Source organism: Sturnira hondurensis, unplaced genomic scaffold (genome assembly GCF_014824575.4).
Source record: "Sturnira hondurensis isolate 20B ecotype Veracruz unplaced genomic scaffold, ASM1482457v3 Scaffold0006213, whole genome shotgun sequence".
NCBI lineage: Eukaryota > Metazoa > Chordata > Mammalia > Chiroptera > Phyllostomidae > Sturnira > Sturnira hondurensis.
The window spans coordinates 643150-669186 of NW_028078844.1; the positions used below are offsets into that span (position 1 = coordinate 643150).

A 26037-nucleotide genomic window follows, 5' to 3' on the forward strand; every position below is an offset into this window, starting at 1 on the left:
GGTGCCTGCTGTGGCATCTCCCCTTTTGCTTAGCTAGCGTTGTGAATCACACAAAGCCTGGAGGCAGAAACTGAGGCCAGCTACTTTGATAGACTTTTCTGTCTTGCCCTTGACCTGTGTAAATTTCCTTCACTGCTGGGAATGTTTTCTCTGGCTCTGCTGCCAAAGGTCAATTATCTGGGTGAAAGTTCTGTTGTTTGGCATTGGTTAGATTTTGCGTCAGTATGAGTTTTTACAATGTATCCCAGATCATCCAGAAATGTGTCAGTTTTGGGAATTTTTTTGTGATAACCTTTCTTAGCACAGCTAAATAACTTCCTTTTTTTAATTTGGTGCTGGTGTGTGTGTGTGTGTGTGTGTGTGTGTGTGTGTATCGTTTCAGTGGAATTTTTCAAGAGAAGGAAAGCAAACTGAAGGCTTTGGTTTTGCTATCTTGAAACCAAAAGCCTGGCATATTTTTATGGTATTTTTTGAAGAGATTTTATTTATTTATTTTTAGAGAGAGGGGAAGGAGGGAGAAAAACATCGATAGATTGCCTTTCACAAGCCCCCAACGGGGGGTCTGGCTGGCAACTCAGGCATGTGCCCTGACTGGAATTGAATGGTGACCTTTCAGTTTGCTGGGAGTTACCCAGCCCACTGAGCCATACCAGTCAGAGCACCTGGCATGTTGTTAGATTTAAAAGTAAAACAAAATCAATATTTACCACTTAAGAACTAATATTGAATCTTTCTGTAAAACTTTTTAAATGTTAATAGACTCTCATTTCCTCTTGCTCAATTTTCTCATTTTATTTTAAATACAGATTTTTAAAAATATGCTCTGTTAAGTATTGGTACAATCCTGGCTATGAGTCCCACTTTATTTGCTCTTAATACTTTTGAGTGCCTACCACAGGCTAAGCATTCTTTGAGATGACGTATATATTAAGGTGAATAGACATACTGCCAATACAGTTAATTATGATATTATAGAGCACTTGTTCTAATAGCAGTATAGGTAAAGTACTGTGGGAACATCAAGGAACAAGTGATTCATTTATTTTATCTAAATGATAGCAGAGCTTCATTCACAGAAGCATGTTAGTTGAGCTGGGCCTTAAGGAATAAATTATTCAGCAGGTCATCAAAGTACAGAAGAAACATTGTAGACAGAGGAAAAGCAAGAGCAAAGCTGTAGAAGGGTAAAATTTATGTCACGTTCCCAGAATGATTTCTTGCTCCCCGAGGGAAGAACGTAGAATGCATAATGGTGCGTGAAGGGAAGGAGTAGGGGTTATCACCAGCTGGATAACCTGGGCCATGGCATTTAAATGTTTTTGAGACTCTTTGTCACCAAAATTGGTACTGTTTGCCTTGCCTAACTGATAGTGTAGTTGTGGGGGTAAATGGAACTTGGCGGTGCAAGATTTTGTTCATTTATTTTTAGAGAAATAGAAAGGGAGGGAGAAAGAGAGAGAGGAACAGTGATCAGTTGCCTTTCACTGACTGGGAATTGAACCAGTGACCTTTCTGTTCACAGGGTGGTACTCAATGCACTGAGCCACACCAGTCAGCCAGGGATAGGGGTACATACATTTTTTTGAATTAGTCTTTTGGACTTCTTTGGGTATATACCCAAAGGTGGAATTGGTGGGTGATAAGACAGTTTCATTTTTAATTTTTTGAGGAACCTCCATACTGTTTTCCATAGTGGCTGCATGATTCTGCATTTTTTTGTGGCAGTAAACTGAAATAGTTAAATGGGATTATGACAGCTTTATATTTGTTTTCCCAGACTCTTCTTGTTATCAGTTGGGATCATAATAGGAGTTGAGAAGAAAAAGGAGGTATAAAAAATGGAACAAGTACAATTGTGAAATGACACTGTAAAATTTAATATACAAACCTGAATTTAAGTTTTTAGAAATATTAGGGAAGAGCTTCTCTATAACAATGGAATATATCTTAATACCTATATAGTTTTGTTTTTCTTTTGAAGTATAATGCCATCTAATTAATAGTATGAATATTGAAATGAAATGGACTTTTATTTTTTAAGGTGGTGAAAACAGTTGGTTTGCGTGAGGTCTGGTTTTTTGGGCTGCAGTACGTGGACAGTAAAGGTTATTCTACATGGCTTAAACTAAATAAAAAGGTAAAGTATGTATAATAACATTCAGCTAATAACTAAGTTACTTGGAAGTTAATGATCTTGAATTTGTGCCAGAAAAGCTTAGGGTCTGACTGATGGGGGCTTCCTTTTGCAGTTATCTCAGTGCATCATTAAAGGCGTCATGTCTTTTAATTCAATAAGGCAGCATCAACTTTTCTTAGAAAGAGAAAAGTTCACTTTCCTATTTGAAAACTTAACACATAAGAAATATTATTAGGTGTAACTTAGCTACTTTTATTGAACATCTATAGAGTAAGCTTCTCAAGACAAGTTACAGTTTGGTTATTAGATAGGATCTGTGTATTATAGGTCATTTTTGTAATCATAGAATCTTTTTCTCAAATATATTTTTTTAAAGTTTAGAATCTTATAGATTTAGAATCTTACTGATGTTTTACATCCTACTTTTTGCTAAAAAGGATTTGATGTGACCAGATTGAGTCATTTTGAACTTACGGTTTTTGTTTATTATACTTGAAATTACTGTTCCAGGTTACACAGCAGGATGTTAAAAAAGAGAATCCTTTGCAGTTCAAATTTAGAGCTAAATTCTTTCCTGAAGATGTTTCTGAGGAATTAATTCAAGAAATAACCCAGAGACTTTTCTTCTTGCAAGTCAAAGAAGCTATCTTAAATGATGAGATATATTGCCCTCCAGAAACTGCAGTCCTTTTGGCTTCCTATGCTGTCCAAGCAAAATACGGAGATTATAGCAAAGAGATTCACAAACCAGGCTACCTGGCTAACGATAGACTCCTACCACAGCGGTAAGTGAACATGCCTTTTATGTTACATATTCTGAAATACTATGTTTCAAAAGTTTGTAAATAGAATTTCTTAAAAACTATTTTAAGTTGCCAGCCGAATCAGAGAGTGTAGTTTTAAAAATCATGACTCAATAGCTATGTAGGTTTATCTAGTCTGCAACTACCTAAACTGTTTATCTCTTCTCTCTTCATTTCCATAAGATCTCTCTTCATTTCCATAAGATAAGCAATAATGGAGATTTGGACATGGGGGAGAATGTGACTGCTTGGTAAAAATTCTTACACAGGCAGATAGGTGCTTAATAAATCCTTTTGAGAGTAAGTAGCAGTCTGTGTTTCCTCCATAGAATTAAAATTAAGATTCTAACTTTTAAAAATGCATTTTAAACTCAGTTTTCAGGCTACTTGTTTAGTGTTCTGTTCTTATCTGCAATATACTGCTGCTTCTATAAGTATTTAAAGTAGCATAAGAAAAATAATTAGAAAGCCTAGATTTTGAGCAGAATTCTTTACTAATTCTGCTCTTTACTAATTCTGTCACTCTGGGTACGAAACCTAAAATCCCTGAGCCTTGATATCTGAATTCACAAAATGGGGATAATCATTCTGCTCTGCCTACCATCAGATGTATCAGTGACTATTTTCTCCCATTTTGTGGGTTGTCTATTCATTTGTTAAAAGTTTCCTTTGCTGTGCAAAAAATTTTTAGTTTGATGAATTCCCATTTGTTTTCCTTTTGTTTCCCTTGCTTGGGGAGATATATCTGAAAAAAATTTCAATGTGCAATGTCCAAAATTTTGCTGCCTATGTTTTTTTCTATGATTTTTATGTTCTCAGGTCTAATATTTAAGTCTTTGATCCATTTTGAATTTATTCTTGTGTGTGGTTTAAAGGCTGGTCTTGTTTCATTTTTCCGCACTTATCTGTCCAATTTTCCCAGCACCATTTATTGGCTAGACTATCTTTAGCCCATTGTATGTACTTGCTTCCTCTCTCGAATATTAATTGACTCTGAAGGTGTGGGTTTATTTCTGGGCTTTCTATTCTGGTTCAGTGATCTCTGTGTCTGTTTTTATGCCAGTAGCAGGCTGTTTTAATAACTATGGCCTTGTATAGTTTGACATTAGGTAACATGATTTCTCCAACTTTGTTTTTCTTTTTCAGGATCTGCTGTTCTATGCAGAGCCTTTTGTGGTTCATAAACTTTTGAAATATTTGTTCTAGTTCTGTGAAACATATCATCGGAATCCTCCTAGATATTGCATTGAATCTATAGATTGCTTTGGGTAGTATGTCTGTTTTAATGATGTTATTTTGTCTTATCCATGAACACGGTATGTGTTTCCACTTATTTGTTTCTTCTTCAATTTCTCTCTTCAGTGTCTTATACTTTTTTGAGTACAAGTCTTTTACATTGTTGGTCAGGTTTATTACTAGGTATTTTATTCTTTCTCAAGCACTTGTGAATGGTATTGTTTTCTTAATTTCCCTTTCTGTTAGTTTGTTACTGGCATATAAAAATGCAACTGATTTCTGAATATCAATTTTGTATCCTGTTACTTTTCTAAATTCATTTATCAGTTATAGCAGTTCCTTGGTGGAATGTTTGGGGTTCTGTATGTATAGAATCTTGTCATCTGCAAATAAAGACAGTTTTACTTCTTCTTTTCCACTTTGGATGCCTTTTATTTCTTCTTATCTGATTGGTGTGGCTAGAACTTCCAGTACTGTGTTAAGAAAAGTGGAAGCGGATATCCCTGTCTTATTCCCCATCTTAAGAGGAATGCTTGTAGTTTTTGCCCATTGAGTATGATGTTGGCGGTAGGTCTCTCACATATGGCCTTTATTATGTTGAGCTATGTTCCCTCTATTCCCACTTTGCTGAGAGAAATGGGTGCTGGATTTTATCAAAAGCTTTTTCTGTATCTATTGATATAATCATGTGATTTTTTTACCCTTTTGTTTGTGTGGTGGATCACATTTATTGATTTGCAAATGTAGTACCGATCTTGTATTCCCGAATAAATTCCACTTAATCATTGTGTAGGATTTTTTTGACGTATATGTGTATTTGGTTTGCTAATATTTTGTTGAGGATTTTAGCATCTATGTTTGTCAGTGATACTGGCTTATAATTTTCTTTCTTTGTAGTGTCTTTATTTGGTTTTGGAAATAGGATAATGCTGGCTTCATAAAATGAATTTGGAAGCCTTCCTTCCTCTTGAATTTTATGAAATAGTTAGAGGAGAGGTGTTAGTTCTTCTCAGAATGTTTGGTAAAATTCATCTGTGAAGCCATCTGGTCCAGGGCTTTTGTTTGTTGGGAGTTTTTTGATTACTGCCTCAATTACATTAGGTGTAATCTCTCCATTCAGATTCTCTGATTTTTCCTGATTTATTTTTGGAAGATTGTGTGTTTGTAGAACTTTATCCATTTTGTCCAGATTAGTTGGCATATAAATGTCCATAATACTTTCTTACTATCCTTTGTATTTTTTGGTGTCAGTTTATTTCTCCTCTTTCATTTCTGATTTTATTTATTTAGATCCTTTCTCTTTTTCTTGATGAATCTGGTTCAAGGTTTGTCAGACTTGTTTATCTTTTCAAAGAACCAGCTCTTGGATTCATCGATCTTTTGTAGCATTTTTAAAGAGTATTTCATTTATGCTCTGATCTTTTTTTTTAATTTAATTCTTATTCAAGTACAGTTTTCTGTTTTATATTCCCTGCCCTGCGCCCCCCCAGTGCTCCCCACCTCCCTCCCATTTCCACCCCCCACCTTAATTATTGTCCATGTGTCCTTTATACTTGTTCATGTGAGTCCCTCCCCTTTTCCCCTATGATTCTCTCCCCTCTCCTCTCTGGAACCTTTCAAGCTCTGATCTTAATTATTTCCTTCCTTCTATTCACATTGGGCTTTGTTTTTTTCCTTTTCAAGTTTAAGTGTGAAGTTAGATGGTTTATTTGAGCTTTTTCATGATTTTTGAGATAGGCCTGTAATGCAATGAATTTCCCTCTTAGGATTGCTTTCCCTGTGTCTCACAGATTGTGGATTGTGTGTCCTCATTTTTATTTGTTTCAAGGTATCTTTTGATTTCCTCCTTAATCTCATTGTTTACCCATTCATTGCTTAATAACATGTTATTTAGTTTCCATGTCTTTTTGTTTTTCAGGTTTCTTCTTGTGGATAACTTCTAGTTTTAGAGCATTGTAGTTAGAGGAGATGCTTGATATGATTTCAGTATTCTTAAATTTATTGAGACTCTTTGTATCCTAGTATGTGGCCTATCTTAGGAAATGTTCCATGTGCATTTGAAAAGTATGTGTATTCTGCTGCTTTGGAATGAAATGCTCTGAAGACATCAATTAAATCCATTTGATCTAGTGTGTCATTTAAGGTCACTGTCTCCTTATTGACTTTCTTCCTGGATGATCTATCCATTGGAGTCAATGGGGTGTAAAGATCTCCACTATGACTGTGTTTCTGACTATCTCTCCTTTTATGTTAAGATTTGCTTTACATAATTAATTAGGTGCTCCTATATTGGGTGCAAAAAGGTTTACTTGGGTTATTCTCTTGTTGGATTGTTCCCTTTCTCATTAAGTAATGTCCTTCTTTGTCTCTTACTATAGCCTTGGTTTTTAAACAGTCTATATTGTCAAATATAAGTACTGCTACTCCAGCTTTCTTATTTCTTTTTCATTTGCATGAAATATCTTTTTTCAGCCTTTTACTTTTAGTCTGTGTGTATCTTTCTATCTGAGACAGGTCTCTTGGAGGCAGCATATATATGGATCTTGTTTTCTTATCCATTTAGATACCCTCTCTTTTCATTGGAACGTAGAAGCCATTTATATTTAAGGTGATTATTGATAGATACATGTGTACTGCCATTTTATTGTTAACTGTCTTCCTCTGGTGTTTCCCCTCCCCCTTTCTCTTTTCTGTCATCTTAAAGCAAGACCATTAACATTTGTTGCAGTATTGGTTTGGTGTTAACAGGTTCTTTTAGCTTTTTTTTTTTTGCCTGAGAAGCTCCTTAATTCTCCTTGAATTTTATTTTATTTTATTTTTCTCCTTAAATGTTAGCTTTTATCAGTAAAAATGAGGTCTTGATATATACAGATAGATATAGATATACATACATATATATATATACATCTACATCAATAACATTCAGTATAATTAAAAAATTAAAAATAATTCATTTGTAGTTTTCAGTGCTAATTGGTTTTCAGTTACCTTCACTTGTTTCAAAATACCTTTTTTAAAAAAATTAATTATTGTTCAAGTACAGTTTTCTGTCTTTACTCCCATCCTAGCCCACCCCCACCCCCATCCCTGTGCTCCCAACCTCCCTCCCATTTCTACCCCCCTTAGTTGTTGTCCATGTGTCCTCTATACTTGTTCCTATAAATCCTTCCCCTTTTCCCCCTGAAATTCCCTCCCCTTTCCTCTTTGATCGCTGTCCTCCTGTTCTCTGTTTCAGTATCTTTGTTTTTATTTTGCTGCTTGTTTGTTTTATTGTTTACCTTTCTGTTAAAGATGAAGTTGTATGGTATTTGTCTTTCAACACCTGGCTTATTTCACTCAGTGTAATGTTCCATGCATGTTGTTGCAAAGGGTAAGGGCTCCTTGTTTCTTTCTGCTGCATAGAATTCCATTGTGTAAATGTACCATAATTTTTTTGATCCATTCATTTACTGATGGGCACCTAGGTTGCTTCCAACTCTTGGCTATTGTAAATTGTGCTGTTGTGAACATTGAGGTGCATAGGTTCTTTTGGATTGGTGTTTCAGGGTTCTTAGGCTATAATCCCAGCAGTGGAATTGCTGGGTCAAAAGGCAGGTCCATTTTTAGTTTTCTGAGAAAATTCCACACTGTTTTCCATAATGGTTGTACCAGTCTACAATCCCACCAACGGTGAAAAAGGGTCCCCTTTTCCCCACAACCTGTCCAACATTTGTTGTTTGTTTCTTTGTTTATGATAGCCATTCTGACCGGTGTAAAGTGGTATCTCATTGTGGTTTTAATTTGCATCTCTGATAGCTAGTGATATTGAGCATCTTTTTATGTGTCTCTGGATCCTCTGTATGTCCTCCATGGAGAAGTGTCTTCAAGTCCTTTGCCCATTTTTTAATTGGGTTGCTTGTCTTCTTAGAGTGAAGTTGTGTAAGTTCTTTGTATATTTTGGAGATTAAACCTTTGACTGAGGTATCATTGGCAAATATGTTTTCCCATACAGCTGGTTGTCTTTTTATTTTAATGTTGTTTTCTTTAGCTCTGCAGAAGCTTTTTATTTTGATGAGATCCCATTTATTTATTCTTTCCTTTATATTCCTTACTCTAGGGGACATATCAGTGAAAATATTGCTGTGTAAAATCTCTGAGGTTTTCCTGCCAATGTTGTCCTCTAGAACTTTAATGGTTTCACAGCTTATATTTAAGTCTTTTATCCACCTTGAATTTATTTTGGTGTATGGTGTAAGTTGGTGCTCAAGTTTCATTTTTTTGCATGTAGCTGTCCAGTTCTCCCAACACCATTTGTTGAAAAGGCTGTCTTTACTCCATTTTATGTTATTGCCCCCTTTGTCGAATATTAATTGACTGTAGAGATTTGGGTTTATTTCCGGGCTCTCTGTTCTATTCCATTGGTCTATGTGCCTGTTTTTATGCCAGTACCAGGCTGTTTTGATTACAGTGGCCTTGTAATACAGTTTGATATCAGGTATTGTGATCCCTCCTACTTTGCTCTTCTTTCTGAAAATTGTGGCTGCTATTTGGGGTCGTTTATGGTTCCATATAAATTTTTGAAGTGTTTTTTCCATGTCTGTGAAATATGCCATTGGTACTTTAATAGGTATTGCATTGAATCTATAAATTGCTTTGGGTAGTATGGACATTTTGATGATGTTAATTCTTCTGATCCATGAACATGGTATGTGTTTCCATTTGTTTATGTCTTTCTTCAGTGTTGTGTAGTTTTCTGCATACAGGTCTTTTACCCCCTTGGTTAGGTTTAGTCCTAGGTACTTTATTTTTCTTGTTGCTATATCAAATGGGACTTTTTTCCTGATTTCTGCTTCTGCTGATTCATTGTTAGTATACAAACTTAAAGCAGCCCTTTTAACATCTCTTGCAGAGCTGGTTTGGTGGAGGTGTATTCTTTTAGACTTCTTTTGTCTTGGAAGCTCTTTATTTTGGCCTTCTATCTTGATTGAGAGCCTTGCTGGGTACAGTAGCCTTGGTTGTAGGCCTCTGGTTCTCATTACTTGGAAGATTTCTTGCCATTCTCTTCTTGCTTGGAGCATTTCCATTGAGAAGTCAGTAGCTAACCTTATTGGGGCTCCCTTGTGTGTTACTTCCTTTTTCTCCCTTGCTGCCTTTAAGATTCTCTCTTTATCTTGGAATTTTGCGATTTTAATGATGAAGTGGGCCTATTTGGATTCCTCTTGATTGGGACTCTGTGATTCCTGGATTTGTGTGACTTTTTCTCTCATCAAATTAGGGGAGTTTTCCCTCATTATTTTTTCAAGTAGGTTTTCTATCCCTTGTTCTTCTTATTATGTTTCATATTGTCTTGTATTTCTCTTAATCCCTCTTCATTCTTTCTGAGCCTCTTTTGTTTTTCTTGCTCTTTCTGGGAGTTTTTTTCTACTTTGTCTTCCAACTCACTGATCCGATCTTCTGCTTCAATTCTGCTTTTTGATTCCTTCTACTGTGTTCTTCAGTTCAGAAATTGTATTCTTCATTTCCTCTTGTCACTTGCTGATAGTTTCTATTTCCTTTTTCATGTTGATATAGTTTGCGGTGCGTTCGTTTTAGCTCCCCTGTAGTTTCTCGTAGCTCATTTTGAGCTCTTTGAATTTCCTGGTAACCAGTGCTTTGAATTCAGTATCTGATAGTTGACTTGCTTCTATTTCATCTAACATTCTTTCTGAGGCTTCCTCCTTTTTTTTCTTTTGGGGATTTTTTCTTTGTCTTCCTGTTGTTTGTGAGACTCTTCTTGTTAGCCTCAGCTTCTTCAATTGATCTTTTCTGTCTCCCTGGGTTTATGGTGTGAACTTTTGTGGTGGAATGCCTGTGAAATTCAATGGTTCAGTCTCCTTCGGTTATCTTGGTGTTCTCCGCTTCCACCTACTCCTTTTTTTTGTGTGTGTGTGTATGTGATCAGTTGGAGGGGGAGGTAAAATGGTTTATGACAGCGAGAGAGCGTTTTGTGATATTTACAGTCACAGCCGGTATAGAAGAGATAGATCTTTAGGCTATATATAGTGTTAACTGTAATCTTCAACCCAACTTGCCACTTTTAAGAGAGGATGGACACAAGATAAGTCTCTTTTTGCAGAGGGAAGTCTAGTTAGTTGGATCTAGAAAGCAATGAGTTTGTGGTCAGTCAGATTCTGGGGTAAGGTGAGAGTAAAGGATAGTAAACAGGTGTAGTGAATGAACAAATAGAGTTAATTACTCCAGTAATAGGATTCAGGAAACTGTGAAGTGGACTAAGATCTGGGAGATGTCTTGTGAAGTATTTACAGTTGTATAGAAAAGCTATTATTTACAATAATATTAGAGCAACATCATATGGCAGACTCTATGTGATCTGCCTGAGTAGGGAGTATAGATCTTTGGGTAGTGTGCTAAAGGAAAACAAGTCGTGTGAAATATAGAAAATTAGCAATACACTGTGGAGGATATAACAGGGGAAACTTGTCAAATGATACAATATAACCAGCCAAGGCAAAGAAGCCTATACAGAAAGAGGAGGATTACGAAGATATTATTAAAATATAAAAGAAGTGAGAATAATGAAAAAATAATAATAATACAAATATGCAGCAACTTGTGGCTTCTCTGCTATAGCAAAGTGAAATTTGTCTCTCTGTCTCTGCTGTTGGGAAGCCTCTTCTTTGGGTCCAGCTCTGGTCTTTTCGCAGTTCCAAGTTGTTTGTGTCGCGTCTGGATCCTCCATGACCATCATGATTTCTGGTCCCTTCTTTTCATATATGCTGGGGAACTGCCAGCTGCCTGCGCTCCTCCTCCACAGATCGGCCAGGATCCTCTCCCACGTGTACAAGGAAATGGAATCCGCTCTGTCCTACTACGTTGCCATCTTGCCTCTCTTAAAATACCATCCTAGAAAATGTGAGAGGTCCTGTCAGTGATGGGCAGGCCTTTCAGTACTCTGATACACGGATCTCCATTAAAATGTTTGTTTCTGACTTGTTCCTATGTCTACTTCTTCACCAGCTCCTCCAGAACTTCTGACTCCAATGACCTTGGGCTCCAGGAGAGGTAGGGGAAAGTGGACTAGAGAAGCTTGAGGAGAATCTGTCATTGGTAGCTCCAGGGAGAGAACTGAAGGAATAGCTACCAGGATCCCTGTGCTGAGTCATTCCCCATACTTCAGAAGCCACCTTTCTCAGGCAGAGCAGGCCCCTCCAAGTGGTCTCTCCTTGAATTTTAAATGATAGCCTTGCTAGGTAAAGTAGCCTTGGTTGAAGGTCATTGCTTTTCATCACCTTGAGTATTTCACACCCACCCACTTCTGTCCTGCAATGTTTGATGAATAATCAGGTGATAGTCCTGTTGGTGCTCCCTTGTAGGTAACTACCTTGTTTTCTCTTGGGGCTGTTAGGATTCTCTCCTTGTCTTTAAGCCTTGCCATTTTAATTATGATGTATCTTGGTGTAGGCCTTTTTGGGTCCAACTTGTTTGAGACTCTCTGAGCTTCTGGACTTGCGTGACTTTTTCCCTTATCAGATTATGGGTGCTTTTGGTTATTATTTCTTCAGATAGATTTTCAGTCTCTTGCTTACTCTCTTTTCCTTCTCATGATGCAGATGTTGTTACACTTTATGTTGTCCAAAATATTTCTTAAGCACTTCTCATTCTCTTAAATTCTTTTTTTGTTTTGCTTCTCTGCCTGTTTTTTTTTCTACCTTGTCTTCCAAAACGCTGGTTCAGTCCTCTGCTTTATCTGACCTCTTGTTTATTCCTTCCAGTGTATTAGTTATCTTATATATAGCATTCTTTATATATGACTGATACTTTTTTATGGTTTCTATGTCTTTTCACATGCTATTGAGTATCCTTATAATCATTACTCTAAACTCTTTCTCTGATGAATTGCTTACTTGCATTTCATCTAGTTCATCTAGAAAATTCTCTTGTTCTTTCATTTGGCATCTATTTCTTTGTCTTCCCATTTTGGCTGCTTCTTTGTATTTTCTGCCTTAGATGTTAACTAATCAGCCATTAAACTGATCAGCTTTTAATCTAATCAATCTGTAATTACCATTCAAGCTTAAGCATCTCAGAGTGGTACAGAGTAATTTTGGGGGATTTGGGGATGGGTGGGGGACGCTTATTGCTTCACCTCAGGCTGATGCCATTCAGAGAGTAATGCTCTGTCTGAGGGATTTGGCTTCTGCAGTGTGAGGGATGGCTCACCCTGTGGATTGTGGTGGCTGTTCCTTTAGTTCTCTTCCCAAAGCCACCAACCTCAGACTCTTCTCAAGTGTCTGTAGTACACTCTGCCCTGCCTTTGCTGGCACCCAAGGTAAGTGGCTGCAAATGACATTTTGTGCTTTAACCTTTAAAAGGCTCTCTGCATCTCAGCAGTCTCTCCCTGGCTGCTGGTGTTCACAGCTTGATGTTAATCTGGGTTCCTTTTTATCTCTGGTGCTGTAGGCTGGGTAGTCCAATGTGGGGTTTATACCCCACACTTCTCAGGGGGATCCTCCCCACTACTGAAACATTTCTCTGGCACTTCCCTGCCCCCTTGGGAGCCCAGCCAGCCTTCTTGCATCTCCTCCACACTCCTACCAGTCACATTGTGGTGAAGTGTTTTCTTCTGTTTGTCTTTGGTTATAAGAGTTCTCTCCAGCTGGGGTTCAGTTGGTTATTCAAGGTGATTGCTATACAACTTAGTTGTAATTTCATATTGGCCCTGACAGGAGGTGAGTGTAACTTTCACTTACTCCTCTGCCTATCTTGGATGCTCAGTGGATGCTTTTAATTTTTATATTGAAAAACCCAGATAAGCAGTCTCTTCTTCCAAAGTAGAGTTTAGCTTTCTGGTGATATAGATAGTCAGCTCCACCAGATAGTATCTTTCTTTAAAAAGAGCTTGATATACATAAATTTTTATATTCCAAGTTTCTGGCTTGGGCATCTAGCTGGTTGGTAATACCTTCTTGCCAAGATGTGGAGGGGAAAGAATACATTTTGCAGGAGGTAGATTTCAGTTTTTAACCTACTGAGTTTGAAATATCTACAGTATAACCAAGAGAGAGTACAAATATTCATTTGTTGTTGTGGGTTCAGATCTTGGAGAGCAGTTTGAGCTCTGATTCGGTTTGGGAGTAATTAGCAAATAGATGGGAATGAAAGATATGGACACGAAAGTACAAAGAGTAAGAAAAAGGCTTGGGACAGTAAAATACTTTGAAGTACAGAGGGAAAGGCTCCTCTAAAGTATATTGAGATTAGTACCAGGGCAGTGTTATATCATGGAAGACAGGGTAAAAGAATGCTTTAAGGAGAGAATGGTCAGCAGTATCAAGTAGTACAAAGAGGTTGAGTACGGGGTACCTAATATGTCTGTTGGGGTTAACAATAAGGAGATTGGAAGTGACTCTTTGAGCAGTTTCGGTAGAGTGTTGGGGATTGAAGTCAGATTGTGGTTGACCTTGGGCAGCGGATGTGATGTATGGAAATGAAGAATAGTGAATGTGGACAGTTCTCAAAAAAAGTTTGCTGTTTAGGAGAAGAAAAAAGCTGGGAGTAGGGAAGCATGGGTTTATAGACATGTTCTATAAGAGACAGGAAAAATTGATTTTGAATTTTTTTACTCTACAAATTTTTGAGTACTCTTCAGGACTGACTGTGGGCATTTAGTGGTGAGCAGTATAGATGTGGTCTTTGCCCCTTGTAACACAAATAGGTAGAGATGATAATATATATAAGCAGGGAACAATAAATATGTCCCCTGCCATAAAGGGTGGAGTGAAGATCCTGAGGAAGTAGAGAAAACAGTCACTTAAAGGCCCAGATATAAAGTCAAGTTGGATGGATTGGCTTTAGGTGTAAAGAAGGGCTTTTGGCTCTGGACCAAAGAAAAAGAGTGTGGGAAGTTTTGCATACCTGCAAATCAGTTGTGCAAATTTAATAATTCAAGTACATTATGCAAAATGCAAACATGATATTTGAAATACAGGATATAAAAAACTATAGCAGAAATCCTGGTGGCATCCAATTTAATTAACTCATACCTTCAGATTTAGTTAACATCCTGATACAAACAGTTGGCTGAATTCATTGTGTTTTCAACGCTGATTGCATTCCTGCTGGTGAGCACAGCCTAAGACAGCAAGAGGGACAATTAAAAACAAGAAAAATGTGGAAACTTCAGTGCTCTAAGGAAGAAGACAAAAAACTCCTTTCTCCAAAAACAAGGGCTTAAAAGAGAAATACATAGAGAAAGGAGCAGTTTATAATAAGGACATACTGGTCTTTCCAAAACTTTATTAAGGAATCCACTCTAAATAGTAACTTGTCCAAGGGAAGATTCCATCCTAAGATTTATTTTTATATTGCCAAGAAATCCCTGGGTTGCAAGTAAAATTGTTATATAACAAAACAATAGTATTTTAACACAACTTCTTTTGCTATCAGTAAACCAGGGTCTGAGGATTCACCACTAAGGAAAATATTATATTACCCAAAGAGAATAGAAATACATACTCTGTAGCATGCATAGTAGGTAAATTATATTGAATCTGCTAATTCAATTTTGAATCTGTTGATTTGGTATTAAAATGTTAGTAAAAGAAAATACTCCTTGTGTGTTTTAAAATTTGCATAAGAAACACTGGAAGATGCAAAAGAAACTAATGAAAAGTTGTTTGGAGGGCATGGCTAGTGAAAAAAGTATGACTCGTCACTTTTTGTAAAGTATAACCAGTAGAAAATAAATTTAATTTAGCACAAAAATATAGTAAAAGAATGAAGGTCTAAGAATTCTGATTTTTAATCTGTTTTGTGACTTTTCTATTAATAATGAGTCATTTCCCCCTTTTTGTCCAATATTTTGCTCAAAACATTTGAATTCTTAATAAACTGTCTGTATAATAACTGTTTTAAATGTATTATTTAAAATATTTCCAGGATCCTATTTTGAGATAACGGTAGATTCACACACAATTATAAAACGATAGAGAGATCCTATGTACTTTTTCCCAGCCTTCTTTGATGGCAACATTTCATGTAACTTCAGTATCACAGAGAAAATATGGACATTGATACAATGCACCTACCTTATTTAGGTTTCATCAGTTTTGCATGCAGTCATGTGTGTGTGTGTGAGAATTTATTCTTTGCTGTTTTATTGTGTGTAGATCTGTATGACAACCACCACAGTCAGGGTTGATTCTAGACTTTTAAAAGAATATTGATTTTCACTGATAGAGATATTTTCATAGATTTTTTTTTCTTCTAGTGTTTTAGAACAACACAAATTGACCAAAGAGCAGTGGGAAGAAAGAATACAGAACTGGCATGAAGAACATAGAGGAATGCTGAGGTATTTGGATGGCTTTCTTCGTGCTTTCCTCAAATTAAAGTATTTTTATTTCAAAACACTGATTATCATATCAGATTATCCCCCAGAGATCATTTGACTTATACAAATAAAATACTACATTTTAATTCAGAGTATTTTTGTAATTTGTTTGATATTAGGTACCCTCCTTAAATATGTTACAATAAGCTTTATTTCAACAGGGAGGATTCTATGATGGAATACCTGAAGATTGCACAAGATCTAGAAATGTATGGAGTCAACTATTTTGAAATAAAAAATAAAAAAGGAACTGAATTGTGGCTAGGTGTTGATGCCTTGGGTCTGAACATTTATGAGCATGATGACAAGTAAGTAAATAGTGAACTAGTCAGTAATCAGTTGGCTTGGTTACCCGTATTACTTTTTTTTTACCAAATTAAAAGATTAGTTTATGCCATATAAGCTTTTGTTTATCATATTTTCATTTTCTCAGCATCTTGTGATTTCAATTATTTCTCAGTGTATTTATCAAAATGGGTGAATTCACTTTTATTTGAAGTGCTTCCTGATCTCTTATGAGTTATGAATTAACTTAATTAAAATATATTTCCTCAGTAGGTGAAGAACAATTTCTTAAATGTTATGTGTGGAGTACAGGTTGAAACTGAAATTAATGTATGTAAGAAATCAGGAGCAATGAGACAATGAAATTAAAATGTGTGATTTATTGTGTTTGTAACATTTTTTTGTTTAATATTTATAGGACTTGTTTTGAATGTGTTTGGGCATTAGTAAAGCAGAATATTCCTGTATTAAAGATAATGAACAATGTAATTTTATTTTGAAATTGACCAGGTATTTTTATATTTAATATAAATTACATCAAGCTCTTTCAGCAGTTTTTAGGAATGATAGCTACAACTGCATTATACCTTTCTTTGATTTATTTACCATGACACAAGGGCGTCCAAGTCCTCGCCTGTGTCACCTTCTCCAAAGGTGTTTCTCTTAATTCTGGGTTGGCTCCAAATTTTTGGTTTCGTTATTACAGGTATCTAATAAAACACACATTTCTAAGCATATACATACATGATGATTCCAAAAGAGAGCATTTTACTAATTTTACTCTGATATATTTTTTCATTTATATTACGAAGCAAGTTAAAATGCTGTATCATTCAGAAGGGAAAATTTTTGAAAAGCAAAAATAACTGTAAGACTACTAGACCAAATGTTCTTTTTCTCTTTTAAAAATTACTGAACCAATTTTTATTAGAGTATTCATGATATATATTAATAAAGGTAAAGATGGGGAATATGAAAGAGGGGGTTAGCTCGGGACAGGAGGGAGAGACTAGGGATAGTGGGCAATGGGTTCTTTGGTCTTTTCTGTAATGGTTCAGTTTCATTTCGTATTGAGAATGTATTCATCTGTTACTTATATTTTTAAATAAAAAAAATAGGGTTCAGCTTTAAAAGGTTAGTTAGGTTCTTTTACCAACTCTGCTACTAATTACTTTCGTGACCCTGGTCAAGTTATTAACTCTGTGAAATTTGAGTAACTGCCAGGCTCATCTCACAAGTTTGTTGTGAGAATTGTATAAGGAAATTCTTTAGAATTTTTAGAAGTAACCTGTAAGTGTAGTATAATATTACCTTAAAAATATTATAAGCTTCCCTTTTCAATAGGTAACTGTGATATATCTTGGTGGCCATTATAAAGGACAGCATGGTACATGCATATTGAGTAAAAAATGTTTTTTGTAGAGAAAATTATTTTATGGACTATGGTCAGTCTGCTTAAGATTAAAAGAACTGTAAATAGATAGACGTTCATACTCTGTTACCAGAATGCTAGCTAAATAGCTTTGGCCAATATAGGTGTCACAGTCATTCATACTCTTGTTGGATAGCAGTGATACATTTGATGGGCAGTCCAAAAGAATGAAATATATGACAAGCAGAAACAAAATTACTTGTCCCAGTCTGATTTCCTAAATCTTTGTATGTGGGGTGGTAAATGGGAACATCGGTTTTATAGTCACAGAGTCAGAATTTCCGTTCTATGTATCTAAACATTTATGTATATGAGTGTTTAAAATGTTTTGTGGGAGAAGTAAGTCACATATCATAAAATTAGGCCCATTAAAGTGTACTGAAAATTGTGTTTTTAGTATATTCATAAATAATGCAAACATTTTAGTATTAAACGAAGGAAATAATTTTTAGTGACTTAGGTTCATAATTCATATGAAAAGTTATAAAAGCTGTCTTTTTTCCCCTCTTCTTAAACATATTAAACTTAATAGTTGTCGTAGCTTGAGCCTAGATAGAGCTTATGCAAACCTTAACAGGGAAATCAAGGTTTGTGGCACATTTAGGAAATTTTGAGGATAGTGTATGTTTTATTTTATGTGATTTTTTAAAAAATATTTATTTTTAGAGAGAGGGGAAGGGAAGGAGAAAGAGTGGGAAAGAAACATCAGTGTGTGGTTGCCTCTCATGTGTCCCCTACTGGGGACCTGACCTGAAACCTAGGCATGTGCCCTGACTGGAAATCAGACTGGTGACCGTTTGCTTCATAGGCCCGTGCTCAATCCACTGAGCTACACCAGCCAGGGCTTTTTTTTTAAAGATTTTATTTAGTTATCTTTAGAGGGGAAGGGAAGGAGAGGGAGATAAATATCAATGTATGGTTGCCTCTCATGTGTTCCCCCCTGGGAACTGGCCTGCAACCCAGGCATGTGCCCTGACTGGTAATCTTTTGGTTCACAGGTCCGCACACAATCCACTGAGCTACACCAGCCATGGCTATTGTTTTATGTGATTTTTAAAATTGTTTATTTATTTTTGGAGAGAGGGAAGGTAGGGAGAAAAAGAGGGAGAGAAACATCCATGTGTGAGAGAAACATAAACCTGCACACCCCCAACTGGGAACCTGGTCCACAACCTAGGCATGTGCTCTGATCAGGGATTAAAGCAGCAACCTTTTGGTTTGTAGGCCAGCACTCTTTCCTTGGAGCCACACCAGCCATGGCTGGTTTATGTGATTTAATTGATCAGATTCTCCCTTAAAAGATAATGTCAACAGTATGTTATGAGTAAGTTAATATATTTTGAAAATCTGGAACTCAGGTCATTCAATTAAATTAGTCCCAAAAAGCTGATCTAAATTTTGTCCATTGTTTCATGCTTCTAACTACAGAAATGCTCTCTCTTATTTTTTTAAGGTTAACACCTAAAATTGGTTTTCCCTGGAGCGAAATCAGAAATATTTCATTTAATGACAAAAAATTTGTTATAAAGCCAATCGACAAAAAGGCACCTGTAAGTAAATTTTTTAAATGTTTTATATGTATTTTAAATTTCTGCCACTTTGCTGTGGTATTACTTGAAGAATGGCATTGTTCATTTATTGAATTGGTCCTAAGGAATATTCTTTTTCTATAGTTTGGCTTCCCTGGTGATAAGATAATAAATGTTATTAAAATATGAAGTTTCAATCTTATTATAACATGTGAATATTAGTATTTTATTTTAACTGAAACTTCAGGTATTAGGAGGTGATTGAAAATATCACCATTCCTAACAGGCTATTTTAAAAAGCTTGTTAGTGTCTAGAATGTAGCAAAGGGAGCTCTGTTCTATATTCTGTTTGTAGAGTTTTGAATCATGAATGTTGTATTTTTGTAACTTAAAGTGTTAAACTTAAGTCTTTACATTTAAATAGATTCTTTGATTCATCTAGTGTTAAGCATACTGTTGTAATCTGTTAGTTATTGGGAAGACAAAAAGATGAGGAGAACAATTCTAGGTTTAAAAACTTAGCCCGCAACAAAGACAATTTTGAGATAAATATGGCAAAAGGTAAAACAAACAAAAAACCCTCCTGAGGTGGAGGAACAGATGCTAATAGTTACTCTGGAGAAGAAAAAATAATAAATGACATTCACTGTATTGAGAGTATAAGATTATTAGCCTCCCTACAAAACTGGTGGGGAACAAAACAGTGAGGAGCCAGTTAGAGGCAAGTATGGCATACTCACTAGTCGTTAGGAAATCTTATGATTTCTAAACTGTATGTAATGTGACATTAGAATTCATACCACACATTGAAATTTAGTATGGATTAATGTAAGAGAGACTATCCTTCAAGGGAGATTTTAAATGCAGAATACTTTATGTTTAGGATTTTGTTTTTTATGCACCTCGTCTGAGAATCAATAAGCGGATTTTGGCTTTATGTATGGGAAACCATGAACTGTACATGCGAAGAAGGAAGCCTGACACTATTGAAGTACAACAGATGAAGGCTCAGGCTAGAGAGGAGAAACATCAGAAGCAGTTGGAAAGGTATGGAATTTACAGCCTTTAATCCTTGATTGATAGAAGTAGGCTAATTAAAATATAAGAGCAATAGCCCTAGCCAGTGTGGCTCAGTTGGTTGGAGTGTCTTGTAAATAGAAAGGTCGTGGCTTCAATTTCCACTTAGGGCACAAGCCTAGGTTGCAGGTTCCATCTCCATTTGCTGTTTGTGCAAAAGGCAGCTGATCCATGTTTCTCACACTGATGTTTCTTTCCCTCTCTGAAATCAATAAGCATGTCCTTGGTGAGGATAAAAATAAAAACATAAATAATAAAAATAGAATTTAAGAATTTTCCATTTCTTTAACATACCGAGAATTTACATTTTACACTATTTTCACTGCATTCAAATTGAATGACAGTATATCACTGTCCTTTATAAAATGAGTATGTACAGTTTTCAAGTTAGATATCTGACATATTTCTGAGTAAATAGCTTTTCATGATTTCATAGGTACACTTCCCTTTTATTATGCTTGCTTCTCGCTAACATTGGTTTGGATGTAGTATGAAATTTTCAAGTTTGTTTTGCGTGGGACTTTGGGTAAGAATATGCTGAATGTTTTTCTTTGAAACAGTGTCATGGGCATGGTAAAACTCAAAAAGTCAGTGTACAGAGCACAGTAACCCCAGTTCTCCCTGCCAACAACACTGATGTCTTTAGCCATCGTTCACTTAGACTTTCAAAAAAAGATACTGTTAACTCTATAAAATTGAGAGTTTTTGAAGTGGAAAGATTGGTTAAAATTCTTGTCAGACCTGGAACCAGATTACTGGGGTTGGACAACAAAATCCTCAAATCTGATTCTAGATTAATTTAAACTTTGTGCTTTATTTGAAAAAATTTAGACACCAAACTGAGGTTAATCTTTATTGAAGAAATCTTTTTGAGTAGCATGATAATTTAAGAAATAGAGTAGCTCCTAAAAAACAATATTGAGGAGCCCTAAATATATGTAAATTTATATATTTCAGACATATTGGAAATTATATAACTTGAATCTAATAAATAGGCCCCTGCTAAATATAATTTTGCTACCTCTGTTTTTAGTGTTTGTATTTAATGATGTATTTTTTCTTAAATGTTCTGTGTAATTCAGATCTTCTATTAATTCACATTGCTTCCCTCAATTTATCTGCCTTAGAAAAGTTTACTGTATGACAAAACATTTTTTATATAGGCATGAAATATCCCAGTGATTCCTGACCCACCATAAAGATATTAAGTTGGTTTGTTGCTTTGACTAAGCTCTTATCATTTTTTACTGCTCTCGTGTGGCTTAGGATCATATTGTGCTTTAGTATTACATGGTTTTTAAAATAATTCTTAATTGGACTTTACTTTCTCTATATTCAGAAATTACGTCTTCCTTTGTCGGACGTTACTCCAGGACCCTTACCGATACCCAAGTCCTTTATATAAAATGGTGTAGTATTTGCATATGACCTGTATATATCCTCCTTTATACTTTAAATCATCTTTAGATTACTTATTATACCTATTACAATATAAATGCTGTGTAAATGTTGTAGTACTGTATTGTTTAGGGAACAATTACCAAAAAAAGTCTGTACATTTTCAGCATAGATAGAACCAGTATAGGCCTACCTACATAGTGCACATCAGCAACGACATAACTATTTTTCAAATATTTTTAATGCACAGTTGGTTAAATCCATGAAGGAGGAACCCACAGTTACAGAGACCTGACTGTAGTATCCCATCCTCATCACTCAGTAATGTCTTATTCTGCTTGTCTATAATGTTGTTACTTATGCTCTTAAATATATTTGTCTACTTGTTCTTTATTTCTCAAGCATAGAGAGGCATGCTATGTGATTTTTAGTATATGTAGTATCATTAGCAAGTACCATTTGGTGATGGTGCTATATTTTAGTTACCTTAAGGCCTAGATGAAAATAGAATACTTTTAGGTATTTCTTTTTGCCACAATAAGAATCCTATGGTTTCTATCTTGGATAAATGTTATAGTGTTTCATTAGCAAGCATTGCCTACTGTAGGAATTCAGTAACTGTTTTATTCACTGGAATTTCTAGGGGATGTTTTATATTAGCAACATAAGGATTTGGCAGGTGTCAGAAATGCATGCCAAGTCTTCATATCTTCCCTGCTTTACAGGTCAGAGAGAGAAATGACAGCTGTGTATGTGGAAATAGTTTTTGTCAAGCCCATTGGCAAAGCAGCCAGGAGACATATTTGGGGGAATGCTCAGAGATAAGCTGCCTGTGCTGCTGGACTCTGTTGGGCAACAGTAGTAGTTGGGAAGGGGCAGCAACTAGGTGGTTGCCTCTAGATTGCAAGTAGGGGAAGCCTCTTCCCTTACAATTCCTTGATTTCTGTGATCTTATTCTTTCCCCGTAACTCTCATAACTTTGGTTTTTTCACAGTGAAAATGGTGTTACATATTGGTTATGTATAACCCAGTACCATGGGTTATTGCTCTCTCTAGTCTGTGCTCTGAAGTTACTTGCATCCAAATTGCAACTGATTTATTCTATAATTCTGAACATTTTTTGTATGGCTAAAATTGTTACCAAGTTTAAAAACTAAGAGCCTCAAGTTTACAATTCAAATTCAGATGCTCATGCCTCATTTGTAGATTAGCTACAAATGAGGGATATTTTGTGTCATGGCTGGCTGCCTGTGTCATACAAAGAATACAGGCTTTGGAACTAGGTAAATCTTGGTTTCAATCCTCTTCTAACACTTGTTGAAAAAACTTCTGAGCCACTGTCCTCTTACCCTTAACATGAAAGTAATAGTCCTGCCTTCAAGGGCTTTTGTGAGAAATAATGACAGCGGTATATAAACATTTAATAAATAGTAACTATCATAATAATTTTTAATATTATTAATACATAGTCTGAATAGAAGTTACATATTAGTTTTTTATCTTAAGAAAAATGTACTCAGGTACATATGATAGTCTTTAGAAAGTAAGGTATTCTAAAATATTTTTGTATTTTAATACAGAGACTTGATAGCTTATTAATGTTATTTGCGTTCTTGAAATACAACAACTTGATCAAATGAGTGTTTCCAAACCCAAACTCTAAATAAAAATATGTACATCTGTGGTTTAGATTTACATCATTATACAAAAGGCCTCATGGGGAAAGTGGCACTTTACTAGACCTTTAGAGTTAGAAATAGGCTTGAGAGTTAGGGGGGAGATATTTTCAGAAGAGGATGCCAACATAAGCAAACATGTAGAGTTAAGAATATGCATGGCTTACCTAGGGGCCAGTGAATATACCAGGTTGGTTCTCACTCAATGTTCAACATTTGAACATTGTTTAGGGGAGAAGCAGGCTCTTCAGTTTCATGAGGTAGGTAAGACAGACCTGTAAAACTAGGTATATAACTAAGGGATGTGGTGAGCCAAAGGCATTTGTTTTCATTGAGCAGAGTGTTAGTTGGTGGTGCCTGTAGTCAGAGGAGAATTCTTATAAGATATGAGACATAGATTTCATAAGAGTGCAGCAGAGTGAACTGTGTATATTGTTTTAAATATTATAATCAAGTATCTGCTGTTCATTTATTCCACTTTTTGGTACAAAGGCTAATTCCCTACTCCCACCCCCCAACTTGCTTATGGCCAAGTTACCTTCAGTTTTTTTTTCCTGTTTCCATATCTCCTTACCTCCATCCTTGAGGAAGAACAAATGAAACATCAATAGGGAAAAACTAAATGAAACCAACACCCATCTCCCCAAGAGGCCATATGTGTGCCAGGGCTGGACCTGACAGCTTCTTAGTTCATGGATGTTACTGTAGCCATTAGGTCTTGCATTCTGGTTTGTGGTGTGAGTCTCAGGGCCTTGGAGGAAAGCAGGAAGGTAACTGTCTTAGGGAACTATGACAGCACTGGGTGTGATTGAGCAGAGACTGGGGAGGCTGTTGGCAGCCTAGCATGAAAAAGAATAGCCCTTGGCCATACTAGCAATTACTTGAAAAGTACTTTGCTTTTGCTTTCAGGGACAGCCTGCATTTTCAGCTTCGTAAAGAATACAGAAAAGGCAACAACCTCTGTGGGGCCCACCAGGCCCTTCTTTTGCTCAAGGAAATTGGGAGACTTGCTCATTTAAGACTCTATCACGCTCATATCTTCTAGAGGGGTGAGGTCTCACAAGTCCTTAAACCTCTTTGCCTGCACATACTTCTGTATACTCTATAGATCAAAATGGGATAGGGAAAAAGAGGTGAATGTATTGCAGAGTGAGGCCAAGTCTGGAGGGGTGGAGAGTTAGTGGTTGACTCTTTTGTTGTTGAAAAAGTACCTCAGGTTGCTGGAAACATAGGTACAATTCTCCTCAAATGGATGAGCTTCAGGCTCTAGAATCTTACATGCTGTGAGGATTCATTAAACTGGTTGGAGAGGTGTAGTCAGTCACAGGCTGACTCCTAAACTTCATGTTTGGTTTGGTGCATAGATTAACATCAGTTATCTGTCTTGCCTCTTGCTGACTTGTCACAATGTCACAGTACTATTTGACCCAAGATGGATTCACTTTCTGTGTTGGGGGAAGATTGGTACCTAGGAATTGCAGGGATTTTTAAATTGGGGGTTTACAGAGTAAGGAAAACAACTTCAATGAAACTTTGCTGAAGAATTTATCAGAGACTGGAGGTTGAGAAACTAGGTGACTTTGTGCCTGGCATTTAGAATTGACACTAGATGGCAGTGATGTCTTTTGGGGGGTATTTAGACATATTCAGGTAAGTTTCAGAAATGAAAATATAATTCATTTTTTAACTAAAAACTTATTCCCATTAAAGTGATGGCAATAGTGAGTGTTGATTAAACTTAAGAAGCAGGTAATATTACTGATGATTAATACAGTATCTCATCTAATTCTTATTTATGCTTATACTTCTCTGGCCTTCAGCAGAGTCAGTCTCATGGTAGGCTCTTGTTTGATGGATGAATTTAGTTATATTTAAAAGAAACAGTCTCATTAGGCCCATGGCAGATGCAGCTAAATGATGGAGACAGGCTTTCCACCTAGCTCTCATGGTGATCTTTTTAAACAGCATTACAGAGATAATGCTGTTTATCTGTCATGCTAATGGAATTGTCAAAGGATTTATAACTGATCTGTCATCTTGTATCTAAGCATAAATTGGTTCTACCTCAGGAATTAAACTTGCATTAATTTATTGCTAAGTGTTGCAAATTGTTGCCCTCTCAGGATATTTTACTGTTTAAAATAGAACAGCCTTGTGTGCTCCCTTACAGTTCCTGATAAGCTAAAGTCATTTTCTTGGGTATGTATGGCAACTCTGCAATTAACTTTTGTGCTGACCTCTAATTGTGAAAGGTCATTGAATATGCAAGTGATAAATCTACCTTTTTCCCCTCCACACAAGCCTGCATTTTCTTTTTATTTTTAAAAGATTTTATTTATTTTTAGAGAGCGGGGAAGGAAGGGAGAAAGAGAGGGAGAGAAAACATCAATGTATGGTTGCCTCTCACGCCCCCCGTACTGGGGACCTGGCCCATAACCCAGGCTTGTGGAACTTGAACCAGCAACCCCTTCGTTCTCAGGGCTGCACTCAGTCCACTGAGCTACATCATACATCAGCCAGGGCTGCATTTTAAAATATGCTTTGCACACAAGAGATACATTTGACAGTTTTACTTCCCTGATAGTTTTACCTCCCTAACAGTGTTGAAAATTTGTCCTTTGATGTTCTTCCTAAAGTGGCTTAAGTTTTTAATATTTTTAAAATAGTGATTGACTACATTTATTGTGACCCCACAATAAGAAACACCTTATAATCTAGTATATGTATATGTACTGTATTTTTGAACTGTAAGATGCACCTTTTTTTTCTTTCTTTTTCCTTTTCCTCACCGCCCCCCAAAATTTGGGAGGAATAATGATTGTTAATGCTGCTGTTGAGTTCTGTTTACATTTACATTGGTGAAATATTATGTTACTTAGATTATTAAATATTTGACCACATTTTTTGTTTCAAAAATTTTTTCTCTATTCTCTAAAACTTAAGTGTGTCTTATGGTCTGAAAAACGCAGGGTCCTTGTATATTTTCAACTATATGATTTTTTAACACATGAATAAAATAAAGACATAATATTTATGCTGTAGTTTCTTCTTAGTTGGCTTTTCTAGTTATTAATTTGTAACAAAACCATTGCA

The 26037-nt window shown here is 36.0% G+C and overlaps 1 protein-coding gene across 2 annotated transcripts in view; it reads left to right on the top strand.

Moving 5' to 3' along the window:
- The window catches only part of RDX (radixin), a 110489-nt gene that overhangs the window by 32770 nt on the left and 51682 nt on the right, over positions 1–26037 (top strand). For both annotated transcript variants that reach the window (XM_037047688.1, XM_037047686.1), the window contains exons 4-9: positions 2042–2137; positions 2648–2922; positions 15425–15508; positions 15709–15855; positions 18718–18814; positions 19677–19840. In XM_037047688.1, the coding sequence (XP_036903583.1) occupies positions 2042–2137; positions 2648–2922; positions 15425–15508; positions 15709–15855; positions 18718–18814; positions 19677–19840 (863 nt within the window). The remainder of the gene's footprint in view (positions 1–2041; positions 2138–2647; positions 2923–15424; positions 15509–15708; positions 15856–18717; positions 18815–19676; positions 19841–26037) is intronic.